Here is a 27,670-nt window from a genome sequence, read left to right as displayed (position 1 = left end):
GCAATTGTTGTAAAGTACATATATTTGTAAATGATATAGTAAGTTCCTAGAAAATAAAAATAAACATACAAGAATTGCATTTCATACATCATTTGCATAAGCAGGTTTCTCTTTCTCCAGATGTTTCATTGGTGTTTCTTTTGTGCTTCAACCAAGTTGACTCATCGGTACAACACTCGTGCCAATCATCTGAGAATCATGGAACATCTTGAGCAAGAGAACAGAGAGTTTAAGGACGAGATCGCTCGACTGACTGCCATGATGGAGTCAGTGTTGGATGCTCAGAGTCAATATTCTCCAACACCCGCAACTCCTCCTCCTCAAAGGACTATTATTTCAGAGGTGGCTACCTCTACCATGCCTGCTGCTACCGCTTACTTTGCGCCTGCTATTCTTGCCAGGTTCCCGTGGGCAATACCGCCAAACTTCATGCTTGAAGGCTTTGCGCCTACTTTTGCTTCTATGTCGACATCTAGCCCGGTCATGTCTGTGCCACCTCCCGTTGTGGACACCTTACCTCGTGTAGAGGACACCATTTATCATTCTGAACCATCTTAGGGCCCAGACGTATGTGAGAAAATGGACGAGATGAAGGATCGGTTTCTTGAGCTGTGCAAGGAATTGAAGATGTTGAGAGGTAAGGACTTGTTTGGGAAAAGTGCTGTTGAGTTATGTCTGGTGCCGAATGTGAAGATTCCGATGAAATTCAAAGTGCTTGACTTTGAAAAATACAAAGGGAACACATGTCCACTCAGTCATCTAGTAATGTATGCTCACAAGATGTTTACCCAAACTGACAATGATCAACTGTTGACGCACTACTTCCAAGACAGTTTGACCGCTGCTGCGCTCCGTTGGTATATGGGGTTGGACAGTGCAACCATTCACACTTTCAACGACTTGGGAGAAGCTTTTGTCAAGTAGTATAAGTACAATGTGGATATGGCGCCTGATAGAGACCAGTTGAGGTCTATGTCTCAGAAGGATAAAGAGACATTCAAAGAGTACGCGCAGAGGTGGAGAGAATTGGCTGCTCAGATCACTCCTCCTTTAGAGGAGAAAGAGTTGACAGAAATCTTTTTGAAGACCCTGAGTTCATTTTATTATGAACGCATGATTTCCAGTGCCCCCAGTGACTTTATCGAAATAGTAAACATGGGGATGAGGCTTGAAGAAGGTGTCCGTGAAGGATGTTTGTCAAAAGAGGAAGCATCATCGAGTAAGAGATATGGCAGGAATTTCGGGAAGAAGAAAGATAGTGAAGCTAATGCAATTTCTAGTGGGAGGTAGAGGAGGCCTCAGATCAAAAGGAATCAACCATCCCGTCAACACCATCGTTAAGTATCCTCAGTCATTCCTGTATTTTCGAATAATCAATCAGTACCATTTCAGCAACAACAACAACGTCAACAACAACAACCAGAACAACAAAGCTAACACCTACAATAACAACAATACCAATAATCATCATCAACAAAAATTTGAGAGGAAGAAGGTCTCTTTTGACCCGATTCCTATGACTTATGCAGAGATTTAACCATCTTTGGTTCTTAAGAACCTACTCCATAACCACTTCCATGGTGGTAGAAGCCTGAACTCCGTAGTCCTTTTCACCAAGTAGCACCCGGACATGACATAGAGAATTCCTATCCGCTCAAGTATGAGGTTCAAAAGCTAGTAAAGAGTGGAATGGTGTCCTTTGAGGACCGTGCGCCAAACGTGAAAGAAAATCCATTGCCCGCTCATGGGAATTCTTCTGTTAATATCGTGGACGATTGTCCTGGGGAGTTTAAAGTGTTTAATGTTCGTTTCATCCGGAGGTCCTTGGTGATGATGCATAAGGACATTTGTATGGTGAGTGATTGTGAGCATGACCATGATGGTTGTGCTATCTGCAGTGTAAACCCGAGGGGTTGTGAGGTTGTGAAAAGGGATATCCAGCAGTTGATGGATGAAGGCATGATCCAAATTGTTCAATCTCGTCATGTAGATGACGATGTTAATGTCATAGTACCTATTTTCCAGAATCCCGAGAGAGTGGTGATTCAATACGACAGTAGTAACAGTAACAGCGTCAGCAACATATCGATATCGCCGTTGGTTATGCGGTTAGCGGGTCCAATCCCGTACTCATCCGATAAAGTTGTTCCGCATCAGTACAATGCAACAATGATGAAGGATGGTCAAGAGGTCCCGTTGCCTACGACCAGCTCTATAGTGAGCATTGCTGATGTTACCAAGGTGACCCGCAGTGGTCGTGTGTTTGTGCAGGTGTTCCCAAAAGACAAAGAAGAATCAGCTGTCAGTAAGGAGGTGGAAGTGCATGTTGTAGATCCGGTTAGTGCTTCAAAGTGTAAGTCTGGTGAATCCTGTAATTTGAAGGTTAATGATGATGATGAGGTACTTTGTCTAATCAAGAAGAGAAAGTTCAATGTGGTGGTGCAGTTGCTCCAAACCCCCTCAAAGATCTCAGTATTGTCTCTGTTGATGAATTCAGAAACGCACAGAGAACCACTGCAAAGAGTTCTAGAACAAGCTTACATGGAACATGATGTTACAGTGGATCAATTTGATCGTATTGTGGCTAACATCACTTCCTACAACAATCTCAGTTTATGTGATGAAGAACTCCCTAAGGAGAGTAGAAATCATAACTTGGCTTTGTATATCTCTATGAATTGCAAAGATGGTGCTTTGTCTAATGTGCTTGTTGACACCGGGTCGTCACTGAATGTGCTGCCGAAGCCAACTCTGTCAAAGTTGTCATATCAAGGAGCACCCATAAGGTATAGCAGTGTAATCGTTAAAGCTTTTGATGGTTCATGCAAAACGGTTATTGGTGAAGTGGACCTTCAAGTGAAGATAGGTCCGAGTGATTTTCATATTACTTTTCAAGTAATGGATATCCACCTGGCCTACAGTTGTCTGTTGGGAACACCATGGATCCATGAGGCGGGAGCTGTTACCTCCACATTGCATTAGAAGCTCAAATTTGTAAAGAATGGAAAGTTTGTTATTGTTGGTGGGGAGAAAGCGTTGTTGGTTAGTCACCTGTCATCTTTCTCTTATGTCGAAGCTGAGGATGAGGTTGGAACTCCGTTCCAAGACTTATCTATTGTTACTGAAAAGAGAGTTGGGACACCTATGTCCTCATTGAAAGATGCGAAGAAGATTGTTGAAGAAGGCAATGTTGATCAGTGGGGGCGCATGGTAGAGGTCTCCAACAACAAAGGTAGAACCGGTCTGGGTTTTCAGCAAGGTTCATCAATTGCAAGATCTGAGGATATGCAACTTAGCTTCTGTAGAGGAGGGTTCATTCATGGCAATGAACAAGACTTAGTTGTTGTGCTAGAGGATGACGAAGAGGAAGACTACACTAATTTTGTGACGCATGGAAAGGCTTGTAGCAATTGGACTGTTGTTGACATTCCTGTTATTTTGCATCAATCTAAGTAATTGCTTTTATATGTTTTAAAAATCCTTCTCCTATGTCTAAGGGAGAAGTGAACATTGTTTGCGCATTTTGAAATTGATCATTAATAAAATTAATTATATTCATCCACATCTGTGATGTTTTGTTTTACTTTTTGCTTTATTTTGAAAATGGTAATCCCAAAAAACATATATAAATAATATAATTGTCCATCTGCATAATATTTGGTCACAAATTCACTTCTCTAAAATCAAAATAACAAATCATTATGCAGGTTGGTTCTAACCCCATTGAATACAATGATCCGTCTCCTTCTCCAATTTTTGAATTCCCTGTGTTTGAGGCCAAGGAGGAAAGTGTTGAAGAACTGAGTGATGAATTATCTCGTCTTCCTGAGCATGATGAAAAGACCATTTAACCATTCGAAGAGCAGATTGAGTTAGTCAACTTGGGCTCCGAGGATGATGTGAAGGAAGTCAAGATTGGGTCTCGACTATGTCCATATGTTAAGAAGGGGATGGTTGATCTTCTTCGAGAGTATTCATATCTGTTTTCCTGGTCCTATCAAGACATGCCTGGTTTGGATTCTAAGATTATGGAGCATAGATTTCCGTTGAAACCAGAATGCCCGCCAGTCAAGCAGAAGTTGAGAAGAACGAATCCTGATACTGCAGTGAAGATTAAAGAGGAAGTGAAGAAGCAGATTGATGCCAGTTTCCTTGTGACCGTTGAGTATCCGCAATGGGTGGGCAATATTATTCCTGTGCCGAAGAAAGATGGAAAAGTATGCATGTGTGTTGACTATAGAGATTTGAATAAAGCCAGTCCGAAAGATGATTTCCCTCTGCCACACAATGATATGTTGGAAGACAACACTGCTAAATTCAAAGTCTTTTCATTTATGGATGGATTTTCCGGATATAATCAGATCAAGATGGCACCCGAAGATATGGAGAAGACCACATTCATTACACCTTGGGGAATATTCTGTTATAGAGTGATGCCTTTCGGTTTGAAGAATGCTGGTGCAACTTACCAAAGAGCAATGACTACTCTTTTTCATGATATGATGCATAAAGAGATTGAAGTTTATGTCAATGACATGATTGCTAAATCAATTGATGAAGAAGAACATGTTGAGAATTTGTTGAAGTTATTCTAGCGTTTGAGGAAGTATAAACTCCGCTTGAATCCCAATAAGTGTACTTTTGGTGTTTGTTCAGGTAAGTTTTGGGCTTTATTGTCAGCGAGAAGGGTATTGAAGTTGATCCCGCCAAGGTCAAAGCAATAGAAGAGATGCATGCGCCCAAAACTGAGAAGCAAGTCTGAGGTTTTCTCGACCGCTTTAATTATATTTCCATATTCATTTGACACATGACTTCCACATGTGCACCTATATTCAAGCCTCTTCAGAAAGATCAGTCTTGTGATTGGACCGAAGACTGCCAGAAAGCTTTTGATAGTATCAAAGAGTATCTGTTTGAACCCCCGATTTTGTCTTCACCTGTTGATAGGAAGACCGTTGATCATGTATTTGACTATGCTTGAATATAGTATGGGTTGTGTTCTTGGCCAGCAAGATGAGACTGGAAAGAAAGAATTTGCAATTTACTACCTCAGTAAGAAGTTCACCGACTATGAGACTTGGTATTCTATGCTTGAGAAGACTTGTTGCTCATTAGCTTGGGCTGCTAAGTGTCTGCGACAGTATATGTTGAATCATACCACTTGGTTGATATCCAAAATGGATCCAATCAAGTATATTTTTGAGAAGCCTGCTTTAACTAGGAGAATTGCCCGTTGGCAGATGTTGTTGTCAGAATATGATATTGAATACCGATCTGAAAACGCAATCAAAGGTAGTATCTTGGCTGACCATTTGGCTGACCAACCCATTGAAGATTATCAGTTAGTGCAGTATGATTTTCCTGATGAAAAGATCTTGTACTTCAAAATGAAAGATTGTGATGAACCATTGCTTGAAGAAGGGCCAGAACTTGGTTCCTATTGGGGCATGGTATTTGATGGAGCTGTTAATCAATATGGTAATGGCATTGGGTATGAAGAGATCTTGTACTTGAAAATGAAAGATTGTGATGAACCATTGCTTGAAGAAGGGCCAGAACCTGGTTCCTATTGGGGCATGGTATTTGATGGAGCTGTTAATCAATATGGTAATGGCATTGGGGAAGTGATTATTACTCCTCAAGGAACACATTTTCCATTTATAGCTAGATGGACTTTCAAATGTACAAATAATATGGCTGAGTATGAAGCTTGCATTATGGGGCTTGAAGAGGCCATTAATCTCAGAATCAAGTATTTGAACGTCTATGGAGATTCAGCTTTGGTTGTGAATCAGATCAAAGCTGAATGGGAGACGAATCAACCCGGTTTGATACCATATAGAGATTATGCGAGGAGGATTTCAACTTTCTTTACAGAGGTTGAGTTTCATCATATCCCTCGAGATGAAAACCAGATGGCAGATGCTCTTGCAACATTGGCTTCAATGATTATGGTGAAGTATTGGAATGAAGTTCCCAGTCTAACTGTGATGCGTCTTGATAGGCCAGCTCATGTGTTTGCTGTTGAAGATGCCAAAGATGAAAAGCCGTGGTATTATGATATCAAATGTTTCCTCCAAAGTCATATTTTCCCGCCTGGGGCATCTTCGAAAGATAAGAAGACTTTGAGAAGGTTAGCCGACAATTTCTACTTGAATGGTGATGTACTGTACATGAGAAACTTCGACATGGTTCTGCTCAGATGCGTGGATAGACACGAAGCTGACTTATTGATGACTGAAGTGCATGAAAGATCCTTTGGTACTCATTCCAATGGACATGCAATGGCAAAGAAGATGTTGCGAGTAGGTTACTATTGGATGACAATGGAAATCTGACTGTTGCAAGTTTGTGAAGAAATGCCACAAGTGTCAAATTTATGCGGATAAGATTCATATTCCTCCGACACTGTTGAACGTCATTTCCTCCCCATGGCCCTTCTCCATGTGGGGAATTGATATGATTGGCATGATTGAGCCCAAAGCGTCAAATATACATCGTTTCATTTTAGTGGCAATTGACTACTTCACAAAATGGGTTGAAACGACATCGTATACAAATGTAACCAAGCAAGTTGTTATGAGGTTTATCAAGAATCAAATCATATGCCGCTATGGTGTTCCAAGTAAGATCATTACTGATAATGGATCTAACTTGAATAATAATATGGTAGAAGCTCTTTGCAAAGATTTCAAGATTGCACATCATAATTCTTCTCCCTACAGACCCAAGATGAATGGGGTTGTTGAAGCTGCGAACAAGACCATCAAGAAGATTATTCAGAAGATGGTTGTGACGTATAAGGATTGGCATGAGATGCTCCCATTTGCTTTGCACGGGTATCGTACATCCATCTGCACTTCAATAGGGGAAACCCCTTTCTCTCTTGTTTATGGTATGGAAGCAGTGCTCTCCCTAGAGGTTGAGATTCCTTCATTGCATGTGCTCATGGAAGCCAAGTTGACTGAGGTTGAATGGTGTCAGACTAGGTTTGATCAGTTGAACTTGATTGAAGAGAAGAGATTAACTGCCATGTGTCATGGTGAGTTATATAAGAAGAGGATGAAGAAAGCTTTTGATAAGAAGGTCAGACCTTGTGTATTCAGAGAACGTGACCTTATGCCCATATGTTGTTAAGAGAGCATTTTCAGGTGGTGCTTTGATTCTGACAACTATTGATGGTGAAGAGTTCACTCGTCCTGTGAACGCAAATGTAGTCAAGAAATACTTCGCCTAAAAAATAAAAGAACAACTCGCTAAGTTGAAAACGCGAAAGGGCGACTTAGGAAAAAAAGGAGCGTCTCAGTGGATTGAAAACCCGAAAGGGAGATCCAGGAAAAAATTAGAGACATAAAATAGAAAAATTTATCCCGATAAATTGAGTACCCCACCTTGGGGCAATTTATGCAAAAATTAGGGATTATGGCAAGTAACTGCATGCTACTGATCGTCCAGTATTGGAGAAACTTTGTTGAGCCCAAGGGTTGATGGTGATTCATTGTCCCCAGTGGCGGTCAAAAGCACAGTGGACAACAAGAGATGGTAGAAGGATTAGCAGTCAATTGTATTCAATGTAACTCTTTTTCCATGGAAATTACCATTTTCAACTTTGTAAAGATCTATGGAGTCTTGTCATTTACAGACTACCATTCTATTAAATAAAGTTGAGCGTTTACCCAAATGTTTCTATTCTTATTTATTTCAGCCAAATAGTTTTAAAATTTTATTATGATCATTTTTGAAATTAAATTTTTTAAATCAAAATAATTTTCTTAGACATATAAAAGCAAGAACTTTTCAAAGGCAGTTTTAAAGCAATATCAACAGCATTTCAAAAAACAAGTCTTAAGTGTGGAGCTTTATGGGTTCCCCAAGCAGATAACCCTTCGGGTATCCCTAGCAGAGTTTGTTGATTAAGTTCCACTGCGGAGTGTTTGATCCCCAACGGAGCTTCTGTACTTTTTCCAGCTGAGTTGGTTGATTCAGTCCCCACCAGAGTTTATGTGTTCCTAAGCAGGGTTGATTTTCTGTTTTGATCTTCAGTAAAGTAAGATCGATTTCCCCAGTGGATCGTGTTGGTTTCTCCACCAGTAGCCATCCGACTCACTCCCAGTCAGAGATTCCTCCTGGTTTCTGAGCAGCTATTTGTGTTTATCCTCTATATGGTCGTCTCCCATGTGATATGGGGTTGACCTAAAATTCCCTGCAGATTCGATGATATTTCCTTTCCTCAGTAGATCTCCTCCATCCCCATATATTGTTGAGCCTTTGGGATGATTGATCTCCCTGTTCCCTGGCAGTTGTATCCCTTTGTTGTGGATTGACCGAGGATTGTACCGATGATTCAAATTTTTACGATAACTTTGTATCCTTTGGGATCATTTTGTCAGCATAATCATCATACATATACATATACATATACATATACATATACATATGCATATGCATATACATATACATATACATATACATATACATATACATATACATATACATATACATATACATATACATATACATATACATATACATATACATATACATATACATATACACTCATATAATTTCATGATTACATATTTTTGCATAATCATATTTGTTGATTCATTATTTGAGATTCTTATTCTTTGCTATGGTGGTACTTCATCCCCATACAAGTTCGGTGTCTGTCCTCTCAATGGTAAAAGTGTCGGCCCCTTAAGCAAAAAGATTTTAACCTTTCTCCCTTCCCTACTGAGTTATTTCCTCGTGGATGATCAATATTTTAGCTTTCTCCCCAGTTATTGAGCTATACCCTCATTAGGTTGAGTCTTGATTGAACTTTTTTCTAGATCTTACCTATATAGATGCTTTTGGTCCCCTGAGAGTCTATTACCTAGTAACAGGTAATATTCTTCTTATGTTTTTCACTTTTGCCCAATACCCGGCAAGAGCAATTTTTTCCCCAGCGGATTCGTTTTCACATTTCCCCAGGAAGTATATCCTTGATATGTTCATCCTAACCGATGAAAGATATTTTTTTCCCTTTCCTTGGGTCTATCTTTGATATGTTCATCCTAACCGATGACAAATATTCTCATCCTTGGTATTCTACCCAGTAAAAAGGTAGTTGTCATCCCTATTTTTCTCCCCAAAGGGCTAATCCTTGATATGTTCATCCTAACCGATGACGGATTTCCTCCTCTTTGCGGTCTTCTACCCAGTAACCGATAGTTGTAAATCCCGTGCTTCCCATCAACATAGTCTATCCTTCATTTGTTCATCCTAACCGGTGACGGATTTTCTCTTTGATGGTCTTCTATCCAGTATTCAATAGATGTAATCCCTACTTTTTGTTCAGTTTGTTTATCCTTGATATGTTCATGTTAACCGATGACGGGTATCCTCCTTAACATTTCCCATGCAAGATTATCCTTGATATGTTCATCTTAACCGATGACGGATTTTCTGTCCTTTGAGTCTATCGTTGATATGTTCACCTTAACCGTTGGCGGATATTCTCATCTTCAGTCTTCTTCCCGGTAACTAGTAGTTGTAAATCCTATATCTGAAGTTTTCCCCCAGCAAGGCTATTCATACACAGTAATTGGTCATGAATATTCCATCCTGGTGGTTCCCAGCGAGTCTTCCTTGATATGTTCATCCTAACCGATGACGGGTCTCCTTTCTGTCAGACTTTTATTATCTCCTTACCCAGTAGCAGGTAGTGGATAACGAATTTCTGCTCCTCCTGTGTTGAAGTTTATTTCTTCCCCAGTTGAGTTGAGTGCGTTTTTCCTTAGTGAAATCGCTTTTCCCTACATTGATTCAAGAACTTCAGTTTTATCCTGATCTACTTCTAATCCCCTGTAGATGTTTTATTTCCCTGGCCGAGTCTTTCCATTTTATGGAATTCCTCTAGTTTGGCTAGCAGTTTTAAGTCGTAGCCTGGCCTACGCGTAACCTTTTCTCCCCCAAGAGTCTCTGTCTCCCGAGTGAGTTTTCCTTACGGAATGTATTATACTCCTACGGATCTTCGGTCTCTTTGATTTCTTTTCCTTTGTGGCTACATCTCCCCATAGAGAATTTGCTTTTTTACATTCATATCATAGGCATCATGAGGCCTCTTAGGGACCAAAATTTGTTTCTATGTTGTTATTTAAGCCCATTCTACTGAGTCAACACAATGATTTTAACCTTCACCTCCTCAACTAGAATGTCCTTAAATAGGGGCATCTTTAAGACCCCAATTTTGACCCTAAGATCCCTCATGCAATTTCATCATGTGCATTAGCATTGGGATCATACCTTGGCATCCTCCCTACCCCTCTTTCATTGGGTTTTTTTTGGGAGAGAATACCAAACACTATGTGATGGTATCATACTTGTATTTTATCATTTCACTAACCAAAATACCAAAAATATGTCTTTGCATTTGCCTAACTTTTTATAGGTATGGCATGATCCTCATTGATCTATCAAGTCCACACCTAGGGTTTGAGACCCTCATGACTAAAAGCACAACCATGGATTGATCCACAAGGTTTAAAATCATCATATATGATTCGCAGTGATCTTTACATGTTATATTGATCAAGTTTTCTTCAAGAGTTTGGACGTGATTTGCCTTGGAAACCCTAGTTTGATTGGGTATCTTGAGTAACTTCTCCCATAAGCTATCTCACCAATTGATCAAATGTCTCAAGAGGCACTTCAAAATTCATCATCTTATGCATATATAATCTACCAAAAGCGTAAAAAGTCAAGATAATTGAAGGTTATCAAGTTGGTTGATGGTGGTTGGCTAGATGAATTCATCTGATCAAAACTGGGTCTCCCTAGACCCTATCTCCTACAATCTTCATCATATGAAAATTATTTCAAGAGAAAAGTTACTCTAAATTACACTCCAAACAACTTTCATGTTTAGACCTATAGCTAGTTTTGCATGAAAAATCATTTTCTATGTTGAAACATTATAGGTCATTTTGTCTAAACCCTAATTTGAAAGTCAACTTCCCAAGGCGATAACTTTCTCAATTTTTATTAGATGAAATATTTCCAAGTTGCACAATAAAATTCAAGATGTCTACGTCAACTTTTATGTATGGAGTAAGAGCTAATGCAACTTTTATGAGCATGTGATTTTAGGATACGTTATAGGTCATTTTTGACCTAAACCATTGAACAAGTGATTTTCCTCAACTTCAAAAATGCATAACTCTATCATTCTAAATCCATATTACATAAATTGGTGACTATTTTTAAGGTTTTTGAAATAGCTACAACTTTGATGAAGACACTTTTCTCATTTGAAGCTCACATAAAAAGTTAAGCAAGGTGGAATATTGAGATATATGGCTTGACACTTAGAAAAAAATTCAACATGTTGAAATTTCCAAACTTCCACCTTAAAATTCACCACGATACAAGCTCCAAATGAAAAAGTGTCCAACATCAAATTTGTTCCCCTTGATCTAAGCTTTCCAAAGAACCTAAGTTCATGCATTTTGGATAAGAATTGCAAGGGGTGCGCATGGCTTTAACAAGTCTGCATGATTGGAAGAAATCAAATGCCAAAAATCACATTTCACATTGCCTTGACATCCAAACCTCATTTGAACTTCAGAATGATTGTACATGGATCAAATTGGATTGCTTCATGGACATGTACACTCCCATGCAAGCATGTGCACGAAATGTCCAAATTTAGCAATTTTTCAAGTGTGCAAATATCAGTCACAATTGCTATAAATACATGCCCTTGGAGCTCAATTTAAACACACCTTGCACGCCAGCTTTGCCCCCCAATTGAAACCCTCACCATTCAAAGGAAAACCTGAGAATTTTTAACTTGAAAATTGAGTTTGAATCTCACTGTTTGGACATTCAGAAACTCCAGGATCCAAAGCTTTGTACCATTGTCAAATCTTTCCTGCAAGCTTCTCAAGTGTGATCGGATCAAGGTTGAAGCAAGCAAGATCCATTTCTGCACAACATTAAAGGTAAATTTCAAAAAACTTCTTCTCTTCGATTCTCACTCATTCTCATCAATTCTCTTGAATCTTTGGTTATCAGAAGTCCTACCAATGTAGGCAAGAAGATTGAGTTGCTTTGAGGTCAAACCGAAGCAACTCAGTTATGACACCTCAAAATTCAACTCCTCATATCTGTTTATATATTTGGAGTTAGTTGAAATTAAGGTCAGATTCGTGCTCTACGCCATTTTTTTTTCAGTTCATGTCCTCCTTTTTTATATTGGTGATGGTTGAGGGTGGACCAGTCCGGTGAGGTCCACCGGAGAAGAAGACTGGAGCTCTGGCTCCGACGGTGTGTTAGCACGTGTCCAAACCACAGGATCCATTTGAAATGTTTTAATCTTATGTGTTGGTTTTGATTACCACGCGTGTAGCGCGCTGGTCCACTTGATCTGCCACCTCAATTAATGAGGGAGATCAAGTGGCTCACATTTTTCTGATTTCCTGATTTTTGTTTTAATTCATTTGATTTTCATTAATTAATATTAATTTTAATATTGATCCAAAAAATATGAGTTTCACCAAAATATTTCAAATAATTTCCTCTTTCATATTTTGAATTAAAATTATTTTTTGGATCATTATTAATATTTTTCATGATTTAATTGATTTTGTTATTATTTCTAATTGATTAAAAATATTGTTAAGTCTTTAAAAATTCTGAATTTTTTTCTCCAAGGTCCTTTGACCTTGTTTGACCTATGATAAATCTCATGGCCATTTCTTTGGTGTTTTGATGAGGTTGTAGGAAATTGACAAACCATATTTAATTTAAATGCATTATTTTAGTATATTTAAATTAAATAAATGCCAAATAATTATGTTGACCTCTTGTGATGGTTTGTATAAGTTTGACTTGTGTTGTTGGGCCTTGGTCAAGGTTGATTTGACTTTGATAGGTTAATATCATTGGATTTAGGGGATTGATGGAATGTACATTCCATCTCCTAAAATGAATGAATGATATTAATTTGGGAAAAGTCCTCCTTTGATCAATTTGAGTTTTGATTCATTCCCCTCCCTCTTCATCGAATTTCCCTTCTTTATACATCCATTTCATTTGGCATATGATGTCTCTAAATCCTAAGGCTAGTTGATTGTAAAATCAACATAAGTATGGAAGAGATTAGGCCACCTCTTTTGCATATTCTTTTGTGTGTGGTATTTTTCATGAGCATAGTCCATTACACTATGTCTCTAACATGCATTAACACCAAAATTCTATTGTCGGCCTCAAATAGTTGTGACTTCTACATAAGTCTAATTACGATTGCTTAACATGGCGCAAAATTTTTGACACAAAAGACATAGCATTCTAGTTATTGAGATTGTAAGTCTCCCCTCTTTCATGGTATTGTGTGGAAACTTGGCATTTTCCCCTTCCTTTGGAAGATGTCTTGGCTCAAGGATTCATGCTTGTGATAAGTGGGTTAGTGTTCTCCAAAGAATGACTTCTAACTCATTAACTTCTAACTCATTAACAACTAACATTTAATTTCAATCCATTTACTTTAATTCCATTTAATTTCAAGTCTATATTCATTTTCCATAATTCATGTCATTCTAATTGTTTATATTAATGTCATTTTCACTTTGTCCATGTTGATTCTAAGTGTTGACAGCAATTTTGGTAAAACAAAGAGTGTTCACAAGATGTTAAGTGTGATGTCTTAACATGAGATATCCTATGTACCTGCTGGAGTTAAAGAAGATATGCAAGGCAGAATTGTTTCAGAATGCCACATTCAAAGATTGTTTCAGTTGACATACTCATTGTCATGGTAACTGATATGGTTGTACCTGCTATAAAAGGAAACTGGATTATGCAGGATTTTTCCAGATGTCAGACCCGATGTAATGACATCCTGTACACAGAACATTCAGTATGAATGTCTGGTGTTTTGTGATTGCACAATTAGTGGCAATCATTGGTTGATTGAAGATATGGCTAGCTGGCGCAATCTATCAGGGATATCAACCAAATTTGTTTATTTTCCAAGGAGATCTTTACAGCTGATATGAAAAGATTTAATTGGAAAATATATTTAGGGTTTTCAAGCTGTCCAATGTTTCTATAAAAAGGGACTCAGAAAACCTGTTTGAACACACAACCAATACTGAGCGAAATTTAGAGAGAGAGCTAGGGTTTGTGTCTGTAGGTCATTCAAGTCATCCATAGATGATTGAATTGGACTGATTTGTCTTCTTGATCAAAGCTTTGAAGCAAGATCAAGAGTGTGTCTTCTTGATTGAAACTGTGAAGTAAAATCAAGAATATTGTAATTGAAAAGTATTTTCTTTTCACAAGGGATTGTTGTTTAAGATCACGAGTTTGTGATTGTAAGGGAAGTGAGTGGGTTCTCATATCTAAGAGTGCTTAGGTAGAAATTGCACGGATAGAGATTAGGTGAGAAAGACTGTAACTTGTTGAAGTGTACGGATAGTCTTTGAACTAATTCTATTATAGTGAATTTCCTTCCTGGCTTTGTAGCCCCCAGACGTAGGTGAGTTGCACCGAACTGGGTTAACAATTGCTTGTGTTGATTGCTTTTCAATTCTGTTTTATTATCCATTGTGTATTAACAGATATTAGTGTCATGACATTACCTTCGACATCTTATATCTGATACCAGAATTTCAATTGGTATCAGAGCAGGCATTCTGCTCTGGCTCTGGGTGAGATCTAGGGAGAATACTTTCTGGTACAATGGAGAGGGATGGAGGATCTGTTCATAGGCCACCTATTTTGGATGGTTCTAACTATGACTATTGGAAACCAAGAATGGTAGCCTTTTTAAAATCCCTTGATAACAAGGCGTGGAAAGCTGTGCTAACAGGTTGGGTGCATCCTGTCATTACTAAAGAAGGAGTAGCCACCACAGAGAAGAAGCCTGAAGAACAATGGTCCAAGGAAGAGGATGATCTTGCCCTTGGAAATTCAAAAGCCTTGAATGCCATCTTCAATGGAGTGGACAGGAATATTTTCAGGGTGATAAATAACTGTGAAGTTGCCAAAGAGGCTTGGGACATTCTCAAGACCACTCATAAAGGCACCTCTAGGGTTAAGATGTCTAGACTTCAGCTGCTCACCTCCAAGTTTGAAAATATAAGGATGAAAGAAGAAGAGAATATTCATGAATTTCACATGAGTATCCTTGAAGTTGCTAATGCCTCAGGAGCCCTGGGAGAAAAGATGACAGATAAAAAAATGGTAAGAAAAATTCTCAGGTCACTCCCCAAGAGATCTGCTATGAAGGTAACTGCCATAGAAGAGTCTCAAGACATCTCCAACATGAGGGTAGATGAGTTAATTGGCTCCCTCCAAACTTTTGAGATGGGATTGACTGAGGGAACTGAAAAGAAAACCAAGAGTATTGCCTTTGTTTCCAAAACAGAAGAGGAAAACAGTCAAGATATGGATAAAGAATGGGCCAATGAAGTTGCAATGCAGGGAAGACAGTTTAATAGACTGCTAAAGAAAATGGATGTCAGATCCAAGGCAAATGTTAAGAACATCTCGTCTAACATTAGTAAATCCAACAATGCTGGAAGAAAAGCAAGAGCAGATGAGAAGCCCAAAGAAGGAAAAGAGGTTCAGTGCTATGAATGTGAAGGGTATGGACACATCAGGTCTGAATGTGGGACCTACCTTAAGAAACAGAAGATGAGCCTTGCTGCCACATGGTCTGATGAGAGTGACACTGAAGAGGGTGCAAATCTTGTGACTGCTTTGACAGGAAGATGTGAATCTGATGAAGAGTCAAGTGATGGTGAAGTAACCTTTGAGGAATTGGCCTCTACCTACAGAGAACTGTGTCAGAAAAGTGTTGAACTGATACAAACAGTCTTTAAATCAAGAAAAGGACATAACTCAACTTGAGAATGAGAAGGTAGAATTCTTGGAAACCATCTCCAAATTGAAAACAGAAGTTGTGGCTCTAAAGGTCAATCTAGAAGAAGATCAACAAGTTGAGAGCCAGAATATAGTCCAACTGGAGAAAGAAAAAGCAGAACATGTGGAAACTATCCTCAAGCTAAAGACTGAAGTTGTGCTCTTAAACTCAAAACTAGAAGAAACAACTAAGTATGTAAGGATGCTGAACAATGGATCTGACTCCTTAGACAAGATTCTTCAGACTGGACAAGTCATAGGAGTCGAATCTGGATTAGGGTACCATAAAACCAAGGCTGAAAGTAGCTACACTGGCTGCAAACCTCAAGTTAAACCTAAATGCAGCAATAGTAAGAGGAGTTCCAAGATGTCACATCATATGTCACACCATCAGAAGAAAGAACAACAAAAATACAAACACCAAAGATGAAGATGTCAGTACTGTGGGAAATTTGGACACTCAAGGGCCTTCTGCTATAAGTTGTATGGTTACCCTACCCACCTTCATCAGCAACAACAGAAGAGAAGACAGCAGTATGGCAAACACCAAAGATGGAGATGCCATTACTGTGGGAAAGCTGGACACTCTAAGTCTTCCTGTTATAAGTTGTATGGTTATCCTAGCCATGGGCATCAACAGATCCACTATCAACCCAGACCCAAATATTACAGGCCTATCAACAAAAAGCAATGGGTTCCTAAGACTAATGTCACAAGTCTAATGGCTCTCAAAGAAGAATGGTATTTTGATAGTGGATGCTCTAGACACATAACTGGGAACTCAGACTTGATAACTGATCTTCACCCTCATGACTTAAGCTATGTTACCTTTGGTGATGGAGCTAAAGGTGAAATAAAGGGGATAGACAAGCTTGAATGTCCTGGAGCTCCTAAACTTGACAATATTCTTCTGGTCAAGGGCTTGACTTCAAATCTAATAAGCATCAGTCAGCTAGGGGATCAAGGTCTGAGTATCATCTTCATTGAAACTGAATGTCTGATTATGAACAAAGACAGTGGAGTAATTATGAAAGGAATCAGGACCAACAACAACTGCTACATGTGGAGCTCTCAAATGGATAACCCCTCTAAGATGAGTACAGTTGCAAGAAGAATCATCAAGGGAAAAGAAAAGTGTCATTTAAGGGTGCTAATAGCTAACCCCAAGGAAGAAAAGGTATTGATGGCACAAACACCTGAACACATGACTGGTGGTATGAAGACTGAAGTCAGTAAGAGCCTTGCTGGAACTGAGACACAAGGAACTATGTCAGTTGAAAACAACAATGCTCAACCAGGGTGGATGAAATTGCTGAGAATTATTTACAATGTTACACTCGATGCTATGACATTGTATTATGACAACCTGACTGCAAAGGACTTGCATGAGGAAAAGGGAAAATTAGGGGCGTGTTTTCTTGAGAAAATATGGCAATTAATGAGGAGTGGAAAAGGAAACAAGAATATTGGCTGCCCAATAAAAAGAAAAAGCCACATTACTAATGAACCATCTCTTAGTATTGAAAATAGCACACTTTGCCTGAACACAATCAAACTCCTCAAAGAACCTCTGCTAGGGCAAAGAAAGTTTTCTCAAAAGTTCAACAACATGTCTCAACATCCGTCTACATCTAGCTCAAAATCCTTTCATACTAGAACTTCCTCCATAGAATTTTTAGATGAAGATGTGATGGAAGTAACTCCTCTGCGTATGATACCAGGTAACGTTCCAAGCTCACCTTCCATGGCTAAAGCTAAGCAAGGTAACACTCCTGAAAAATCACCTGATAAAGAGGACATGCACTCTACTGATCGCATCATAAGAAACCTAGTTACTAGCATACTGAACGAAGAGCATGGAGTTAAGGACACTTTTACCCCTCTGTCCAGAAGGGAACCCTAACCTGAGGTAGAAAGCCAAGCTGAGAAAGATGAAAACTCATCTAAAACAGAAAAGGAAGTAGCTGCTGAGGGTTTGTGTTCTCTTGGAAAAAGCTTACCTAGTATTCCCCTGATACTACTCAGAACATTGAGGAAGAAGGGTCTGAGGAAGAAGATGACACGTTGGTCAGTCTTGTGAAAACAAGTGTAGCTAATAGACTGAGGAAGAGGAAGAGTAGGGCTGAGATAAGGACAGGTAGGAAAGAGAAAAGGGTTGCTGGTATAGGTCCCTCCAAATCTTGGAGTAAAGTAGAGGTCAGGAAGAAGAAAGACAGTGACAGTTATGAATCTAATGAGGATGTTGAAGACGATGTTCCAGACATCTCCTCTGACAAAAGAAAGGCTGAAAAGAAGTCTTCCAACAAAGTAGCTGTTGAGCACCTAGACAAATGGAGGTTTATCACTCAAAGAAGGGTAGCAGTTGAAAGAGAATTGGGGGAAGAGACTGTTGAAGTGAAGGAAGTAATGGAATTAATCAAGGTAGCTGGTCTTATGAAAACTGTGACTGCTCTGCCTCAATGCTATGAAGGGCTAGTCAAAGAATTCATTGTAAACATTCCTGATGAGAGTTATGGAAAAAGCAGCAGGGAGATCTGCAAAGTGATTGTTAGGGACAAGTGTGTGAAACTTTCACCAACCATCATCAACAAGTTCCTGGGGAGAGGAACTGATGGAGGGGTGGATCTAGAGGCCACAGATAATGAGATTTGTAGGATGATTACAGTTGGCCAAGTTAAGGAATGGCCCAGTAGAAAACACCTTTCAGCTAGTAGACTAACTGTCAAGTATGCCATCTTGCATAAGATTGGTTCTGCAAATTGGGTACCTACTAATCACATTTCTACCATCTCCATTGCTCTTGGGAGGATCATTCATGCCATTGGAACTAAGATAAACTATAATTTTGGGAAGTTTGTGTTTGCTCAAACCATCAGACATGCCTCCTCCAATGCTGTAAAGTTGCCCATTGCATTCCCATCTATCATCTGTGGGATCATCCTGAGTCAACAACCAGGAATCCTGAGTACAAGTGATATTCCAAGCAGGAGAAAAACTCCTCTGTCCATTCATTATAAGTTGTTTGAGGGAAGTCATGTCAATGATGTCATGACATCTGCCAGAAGGGAGTCTACAGCTAAAGGAAGCCTGATTGACCAACTAAAAGAGACCTGCAAAGAATTGGACAATGGTATAAGGGTGGCCAAGGCCAGAAAAGAAGCTTTAGAAGTTCTCATCTACAGCCTGGAAAGGGAAGACACAGAAAACGCCGATAAGGATTCAAATGCAAGACCTAAATCTCAGTCCAGTTCTGGAAACTTGGAAGACTCTGAAGGTGTAGCTGAAGATGAAGATGAAGGTGAAGGAGATACTTCTTCTTCTGATTAATGGTTCCTGCATGTATTGGAGGCTTGGAGGGGTGCTGGAAGGGATGGTGGAAGTTGTTGTTGTTGGGAAAGCTGATGTTCCTTCTGTTTTTTTTGTATTTTGTGGCAGTCCTTATGATGCCTGTTTTTGTAATATTTAGGGCTCTTAATGAGTTCCTTGGATTTGTTCATTATCTCAGCTGCCTGCTGTGTATAATGATGTTGTGTACTTCCTGAATTTTTGTTTTAACATGCTTAATGTTATAACATCTGTTTTAAACTTTCTCTGCTAGACTAATAGACATTTATTTTGTCTGATTGGTCACCTTTGGTCAATTTTGACTAAAAAGGGGGAGAAGTGCTTGATATGGAAGTTGGTTATGGCTGAACAGAAGTACAACTATTATTGGAAGAGGTGCACAGGTGTTGATGAAGAAGTGCACAGGTGTTGATGTTATAGCAGATGTCAGTATGACATTCTGGCTGGTACAGGTGCTGGAGTTACAGTAGCTGTGATTGGTGAATGCACAGATTTAGGGGGAGAAGAAGTATTCTATTGTATTGTGCATTTGTGTGTCTTACTAGTTGCATCCATAACTAGTAATTCTGTTGATTGTTGCACAGTTTTAGGGGGAGGAGAAGTACCCTTGTGCATGTGTGTATTACTAGTAGCCATAGCTAGTAATTGTTTTTGATTCTGCTGCTGATTAAACTACTGTTTAATGGTTTAACTGCTGATAGTTTGCCTGGTGAACAAAAAGGACAGATATATGTTTTAGCCAAAATTTGCCAAAGGGGGAGTTTGTTGATTCTAAGTGTTGGCAGCAATTTTGGTAAAACAAAGAGTGTTCACAAGGTGTTATGTGTGATGTCTTAACATGAGATATCCTATGTACCTGCTGGAGTTAAAGAAGATATGCAAAGCATGATTGTTTCAGAATGCCACATACAAAGACAAGGCTTCTGATATTGGTTGTACCTGCTGGAGATTATATGGAAGACATATGCTGCAGGATTGTTTCAGTTGACATACTCATTGTCATGGTAACTGATATGGCTGTACCTGCTATAAAAGGAAACTGGATTATGCAGGATTTTTCCAGATGTCAGACCCGACGTCATGACATCCTGTACACAGAACATTCAGTATGAACGTCTGGTGTTTTGTGATTGCACAATTAGTGGCAATCATTGGTTGATTGAAGATATGGCTAGCTGGCGCAATCTATCAGGGATATCAACCAAATTTGTTTATTTTCCAAGGAGATCTTTACAGCTGATATGAAAAGATTTAATTGGAAAATATATTTAGGGTTTTCAAGTTGTCCAATGGTTCTATAAAAAGGGACTCAGAAAACCTGTTTGAACACACAACCAATACTGAGCGAAATTTAGAGAGAGAGTTAGGGTTTGTGTCTGTAGGTCATTCAAGTCATCCATAGATGATTGAATTGGACTGATTTGTGTTCTTGATCAAAGCTTTGAAGCAAGATCAAAAGTGTGTCTTCTTGATTGAAACTGTGAAGTAAAATCAAGAATATTGTAATTGAAAAGTATTTTCTTTTCACAAGGGATTGTTGTTTAAGATCACGGATTTGTGATTGTAAGAGAAGTGAGTGGGTTCTCATATCTAAGAGTGCTTAGGTAGAAATTGCACGGGTAGAGATTAGGTGAGAAAGACTATAACTTGTTGAAGTGTACGGATAGTCTTTGAACTAATTCTATTATAGTGAATTTCCTTCCTGGCTTGGTAGCCCCCAGACGTAGGTGAGTTGCACCGAACTGGGTTAACAATTGCTTGTGTTGATTGCTTTTCAATTCTGTTTTATTATCCATTGTGTATTAACAGATATTAGTGTCGTGACATTACCTTCGACATCTTATATCTGATACCAGAATTTCAGTCCATTTAGACCATATTGTGTGATATATCTTGTTTGTGTATATTTTGCTTGTTTGTATGGTCTTTGACCATTAATGTACATAATAAGAAACAAAAAATCCTAAAAGACTATTGTGTGGACTGTTGGCTTGATTTTGGACCAATTGGACTTAGAATTTAGGCAACATTCCTATGCTAAAGGACTTGGCCAATGCCAACTGTTGTGAAACCCAGTGCTTCCCATTTGAAACTTCATCTGATACATCATTGAAGATCCCTTTGAGTTCATCTGCAACATGATCATTGTGAAGTTGTTATTTTGAACCTGTGACTTGTGGAATTCATCTGCTACATGGGCGAGTTTAAAAAGACATCTTGGAGTGGCTAAGGCTTGTATGGGGCTATCTTTATTTGATGTCTTGCTCTTCAAGATAATATTGTTTGCATTGTTTGTGGCTTGATTCTAATATCCAAGGGAATTTAGGATTGCTTGACATTCTTGTCTATTGGATTGCTACGCATTGGTCAAATCTTTTCAACTCTTAACTTTTAATTTGTGCATAGGATTAGTCTCTTCATCTCCTCCCCACTTCTTTGATTTCAAAATCTCTCCCTTCTTTTAAAAATTCTTCTTTGCTTGAACTAGTTTTGTTTTAAACTTTGATCACTTTGCAAACTAGAAACTTTGGCCTTATACCATTGCATTTTCAAACTTCTTTTCTTAATCAAACTTGTAAATAAACTTAATTATACTTGACTTAAACTTTCAAAAAGCCAAAAAGAACTAACTCATTCAAACCATTTTTAGGCCTGTGTGCCATTCAAACTTGATTTTTTGTTAAAAACAATGCATCGACTTTGAAATTTGTATCATGAACTACGAGGTTTTGATCCCTCATTTTTATGTTGGTACGTAGGCACAAGTCTGAAGGTCTTCTCAAACACAAAAATATAATTAATGAATTCTTTTCTCACCCCCCCCCCCCCCCCATTCTGTTTGTTTGTAAACATCATTTTGTACAAAATACATATGCACACAAAAAAGGGATCCCTATGAGTACCTATGACACTTTGGGTGCTAACACCTTCCCTCTGTGTAACCAACCCCCTTACCTGTAATCTCTGACATTTTATTAGTTTTGATTGGAAAACTTCTTACTTTGGGGTTTTGTTCGTACTTTTCCTTTTTCCTTGGAAACAATAAAAGCGCGGTGGCGACTCATTGTTGTTAGAGCTTCAATGTTTGAAGCTCTAAATAGTTGACCTTTGAACCTCTCATATTCTCTCTACGTTCACACATCAGAAACACAACAACAACACAACCTCACATTGAATTTCCAACCAACTAAGAGGTTGAAGAAGAAATTTACATAAAAAAGTAAGGGAGGTTACTGTAGCGAGCTAACTTGAGCCTTTGATATTTTTCGTAATCTCTTTCGTACATTTCACCAGAGCAAGCCGCTACCCCGAAGGTAAGCCTCTCCTCTTCCATTTCTCCTTGCTTGAGTTACTAGTATGTAGTTTTTGACTTGAGGAATTAAATCCCTAACAAGAGAGGCTTTGATTCCTCCATGTGTTCATTTAATTTAGGATTTAAGAGCTAGGGTTCTTGAATTTGTTTGGCCCGACATTCCTGATAGAGGTGGAATCAAAGGAGATGAACATGATATTGTAGATGTTTGATTGGCTGCATTTTATGTTAAAACACTAGCTGGACTCTAATGTCTTGACTGATGTCATGACATGCTGTGAAGATGTTTGATTGGCTACATTTTTGTGTTAGAACATCTAACTGTACTCTGATGTCTTGACTGATGTCATGACATACTTGAGTAGTATGCTGCAGGTTTAGCTAGTATAGGATTTATTGAATGTCAAACTAGATGTAATGATATTCATCCCTCACAGCAGATACTGAGGTGTAGAACAGTTGGTTGTCTACTATAACTCAGTATTTAATTTCAGTCTGTTTATCAAGGGAATAACATACCTGGCATAAGGCCTACTGTCTGAATGTCAAACTGGATGTTATGACATTCATCATTGTCAGCATATACTGAATAATAGGCAGGTTGGTTTTCTGCTACAGTTTAGTATGTATCTCAGTCTATTCTTCAGGAGGATAACAGACCTGGCATAAGGCCCATTTTGTAAATGTCAAATTGGATGTTTTGACATTTATTACTGTAAGCTGATACTAAAGTATAGACTGGTTGGTCTTTTACAGTACAACACTTTGTACAGTCTGTTTTCAGAAAAATAACAGACTTAGCATATGGTCTATGTTCTGGACGTCAAACTGAATGTTGTGACATTCATTCCTAACAGCATATGCTAAATGGTAGGATGGTTAGTTTTTTTGTTTCAGTATTTTTCTCAGGCTATTTTTCAGGAATCCAACAGCTGTGCTAAAATCCAGGAAACTAACAACTAAGCTACAATTAATGAACCTAACAAATAGCATATTTGTTAGTACCCTAATATGTGGAAATTAGGTTAACTTGCTTAATCTTAATTTTAGGAAATACAAGTACAAGGCCCAAGTGCTGCAATATAAAAGGATGGCAATCCTTCATTCAGAACTCGGGGTTTTTAGGCGTGAAGATTATATTGTTCCATCATACTTTCACTGCTGTATTTTTGTGTGTCTTGTATTAGGTGTATCTTGTGAGCCAAGCAATTATCACCTAGATGATTGCATTGGACTAGGGTGTTCATTGAGTTGTAAGTGTTGTGTCACTCTAAGCTTTTAAGCGTGAGTGCTGTGTATCTTGATTAAAGTTGTTAAGCACAATCAAGAGTTGTTTGAAGTGTGACTTCACTATTATCTTTAAACTTAATTAGAGGTTGTAATCACTGAGGTGATTGAGGGGGAGTGAGTAGGAACTCTGATCTTAGTGTAAGATTGAAATTGCATTGGGTAGGTATTAAGTGATAGGATTAAACAGTTGGTTTAAGGTCTGAATTAATACTACTAATAGTGGATTTCCTCCCTGGCTTGGTAGCCCCCAGACGTAGGTGTGTGTGACACTGAACTGGGTAAACAATTCCTTGTGTTATTTACTGCACTTACTTTTTAAGTTCTGCATAATTCTTGTCTCTGCAAAATTGGATGTCATAACATCCCGTGTGACATCGAAAGTCTGTTAACTAGAATTTCAATTCGCATCAGAGCAGGCACTCTGCCTGTTAATTTCTGGGTGAGATCTAGGGAAGTTACTTTCTAGTATCATGGACAAGGATGTAGGATACTCAAATAGACCACCCATGCTGGATGGTTCTAACTATGATGACTGGAAGCCTCGTATGATAGCCTTCTTGAGGTCTCTAGATAGCAAAGTCTGGAGAGCTGTCAACAAAGGATGGGAATATCCAACGAAGACAGGTAAAGATGGAATCACTATGCAAATTCCAGAAGAAGAGTGGGACAAGGAGCAAGAGGCTTTAGCCCTTGGAAACTCTAAGGCCTTGAATGCACTGTTCAATGGAATAAGTAAGAACATCTTCAGACTGGTGCATCACTGTGAGCTGGCCAAAGAAGTTTGGGACACCCTCAAGATAACTCATGAAGGTACCTCCAAGGTGAGGATGTCTAAACTTCAGATGTTGACCACCAAGTTTGAAAATCTGAGGATGAAAGAGGATGAGACTATTCATGACTTCCACATGAATATTCTTGAAATTGCCAACACTTCTGGTGGCTTAGGTGAGAAAATGGCTGAAGAGAAACTGGTAAGAATGATTATCAAGTCATTACCTAAGAGATTTTCCGTGAAGGTCACTGCTATAGAAGAGGCTCAGGATATCTGCAATATGAAGGTGGATGAGCTTATTGGTTCTCTCCAAACTTTTGAAATGGGCTTGTGTGAGAATGTTGAAAAGAAGAACAAAAGCGTAGCTTTTGTATCAAATACTGAAGAGGATTCAGAAGCAGGAAGTACTGGAGGTGATGAAAGCATATCAGAAGCCATAGCCATGCTTGGGAGACAGTTCAACAAGTTCGTAAAGAAGATTGATCAAAAGGGTAGACCAAATGTCAAGAACATCTCGTCTGACAACAGGAAAAGATCAACTTCTGAAGAAAAGTTCAACCAAGGCAAGGAAATCCAGTGTCATGGATGTGAAGGTTTTGGACACGTTAGAGCTGAATGTCCTACTTACCTCAAGATGCAAAAGAAAGGGCTATCTATCACATGGTCTGAAGGAGATTCTGAGAGTGAATCTGAAGGAGAATCTGCTAAACATGTCACTGCACTAACTAGTGTTTGTGCCACTGATGATGACTCAAGTGGAGATGAACTGACCTTTGATGAAATTGTTGCATCATATAAAGAGCTATGTGTCAAAAGTGCAGAAGTGCGTGTACAAGGAGAAAGGCAGAAGAAACTCATCAAGGAGCTGGAGGATGAGAAACAGAAGCATCTGACAGTCATAGATGGTCTAAATGGTGAGATAACCTTGCTGACCTCCAAGCTAGATCAAATGACAAAATCCATCAGAATGATAAATAAAGGAACTGACACCTCGGAAGAGATTCTAAAGGTGGGACAAAAGTCAGGAACCATGTCTGGTTTAGGCTTTGTGAAGAAATCCTCAGCTGAACTCAAACGCTCAAAGGCTGAAGTTCAGAAATTCAAGCAGAAGTCACATCCAATGTCTCAACATCAGGGAACCAGGATGAGTAACCATCAGAAGAAGAAATTTCAGAGATGGAGATGTCACTACTGTGGTAGGTTTGGTCATATAAAAGCCTTCTGCTACAGGCTGCATGGTTATCCTAACCAAGCCCCTCATGTCAGACCTAAGCATAAGGCATATAAGCATAATACCCCCATCAAGAAACGACAATGGTTTGCTAGGTTAGCTCACACAGCTCCAAGGGCATCTACCAGAGAAGATTAGTACTTTGATAGTGGTTGCTCAAGACATATGACTGGTATGGAGAATTTATTGGTGGATATACAACCTCACACTACCAGTTATGTGACCTTTGGTGATGGTACTAAAGGAAAAATCAAAGGTGTGGGTAAGTTGGACAGCTCTGGAGTTCCAGAACTGAATAATGTGCTGTTAGTAAAAGGACTAACTACTAATCTCATCAGCATAAGCCAACTGTGTGATCAAGGGTTCTATGTTCAGTTCACTAAGGAGCTATGTGTTGTGACGAATGGAGATAATCAGGAAGTTATGAGAGGATCCAGATCCAAAGATAACTGTTATTTGTGGGAACCTAAAGTCTCAAACTACTCCATAATTTGCTCCTCAGCCAAGGAAGAATAAGAGGTGAAGATGTGGCATAGACGTCTTGGTCATCTCCATTTAAGGGGAATGAAAAAGATCATATCCAAGGAAGCAGTTAGAGGAATCCCAAAGCTGCTTATTGATGAAGGAAGAGTTTGTGGAGAATGCCAGGTTGGCAAGCAAACCAAGATGTCACATCCTAAGCTGGGACATCCTACAACATCCAAAACTCTGGAACTTTTGCACATGGACTTAATGGGACCTATGCAGGTTAAAAGTCTGGGTGGAAAGAGGTATGCCTATGTGGTTGTTCATGACCATTCCAGATACACTTGGATAAACTTCATCAGAGAAAAGTTAGATGCATTTGATGTCTTCAAAGAACTGTGCATCAGACTTCAAAGGGAAAAGTACAGTTGTGTTGTCCGAATTAAGAGTGACCATGGGACGGAGTTTAAGAATTCCAAGTTTGATGAGTTTTGCTCATCTGAAGGGATAAGTCATGAGTTTTCCTCTCCTATAACTCCTCAGCAAAATTGGATATTTGAAAGGAAAAACAGAACTATTCAAGAATCTGCCAGGGCAATGATTCATGCAAAGAAGCTTCCTATGCACTTTTGGGCCGAAGCTATGAATACAGCTTGCTATGTTCACAATAGAGTTACCTTGAGAAAAGGAACCTCTTCCACTGATAACATGAAACTTTATCACATTTTTGGACTCGATTTAATTAAATTATATTATTATTTGATTCGATTTATTTTATATTATTCGATATTACTTGGTATTTTCCTTCTATTTATTTCAGGTAATATTATTTGAAGCATATGTGAAAAAGAAAGAAAAGGGGGTGCAAAAAGAGGATTCTCTAGGAAAAGCGTTCCACTAAAGCCCAACCCATAACTACAAGGAGAAGCGTTGAAGCGCTGTGACGACCGCCACACATGGTGTGACGAGCGTCACGCCCCTCTGCTTAGTGTTACGAGCGTAACACATGGTGTGACGGACGTCACACCCCCACTCCTATTTTTTTGGCTTTGACGCGTAACAGAAGCACGTTCTCTCCTATTCTTCCTCTGACTCGTTGACACGCTAGAAAACCTACTGAAGGAACTTTTGGGAAACGGTTACTAAATGGATGAATATAAATAGACCTTAAGTGGTGCCCTGCCGTACACACACCTTTTTTTGCCGTGCAAGCTTTTACAGCAATATATTTTCCAGCATTCTACTTTCTTAGCATTTTTTATTTCCTTTTCTTTTCTATTCTTTTCTAGTTAATTTCCAAAGCATTGAATTTATTTTCTTTCACACTAGTTTCTACACCGGAAAC

General features: G+C 38.9%; 1 protein-coding gene across 1 annotated transcript in view; it reads right to left on the bottom strand.

Moving 5' to 3' along the window:
* Nucleotides 1–27,670, bottom strand: part of LOC127137622 (uncharacterized) — a 76,825-nt gene that overhangs the window by 27,925 nt on the left and 21,230 nt on the right. The window contains exon 2 of the mRNA XM_051064068.1: nt 1,385–1,440. Within this exon, the coding sequence (XP_050920025.1) occupies nt 1,385–1,440 (56 nt within the window). The remainder of the gene's footprint in view (nt 1–1,384; nt 1,441–27,670) is intronic.

This window comes from Lathyrus oleraceus, chromosome 4 (genome assembly GCF_024323335.1).
Source record: "Lathyrus oleraceus cultivar Zhongwan6 chromosome 4, CAAS_Psat_ZW6_1.0, whole genome shotgun sequence".
Lineage (NCBI taxonomy): Eukaryota > Viridiplantae > Streptophyta > Magnoliopsida > Fabales > Fabaceae > Lathyrus > Lathyrus oleraceus.
Note: the sequence above shows the minus strand (reverse complement) of the source record. Positions and strands in the feature narration are given on the sequence as shown.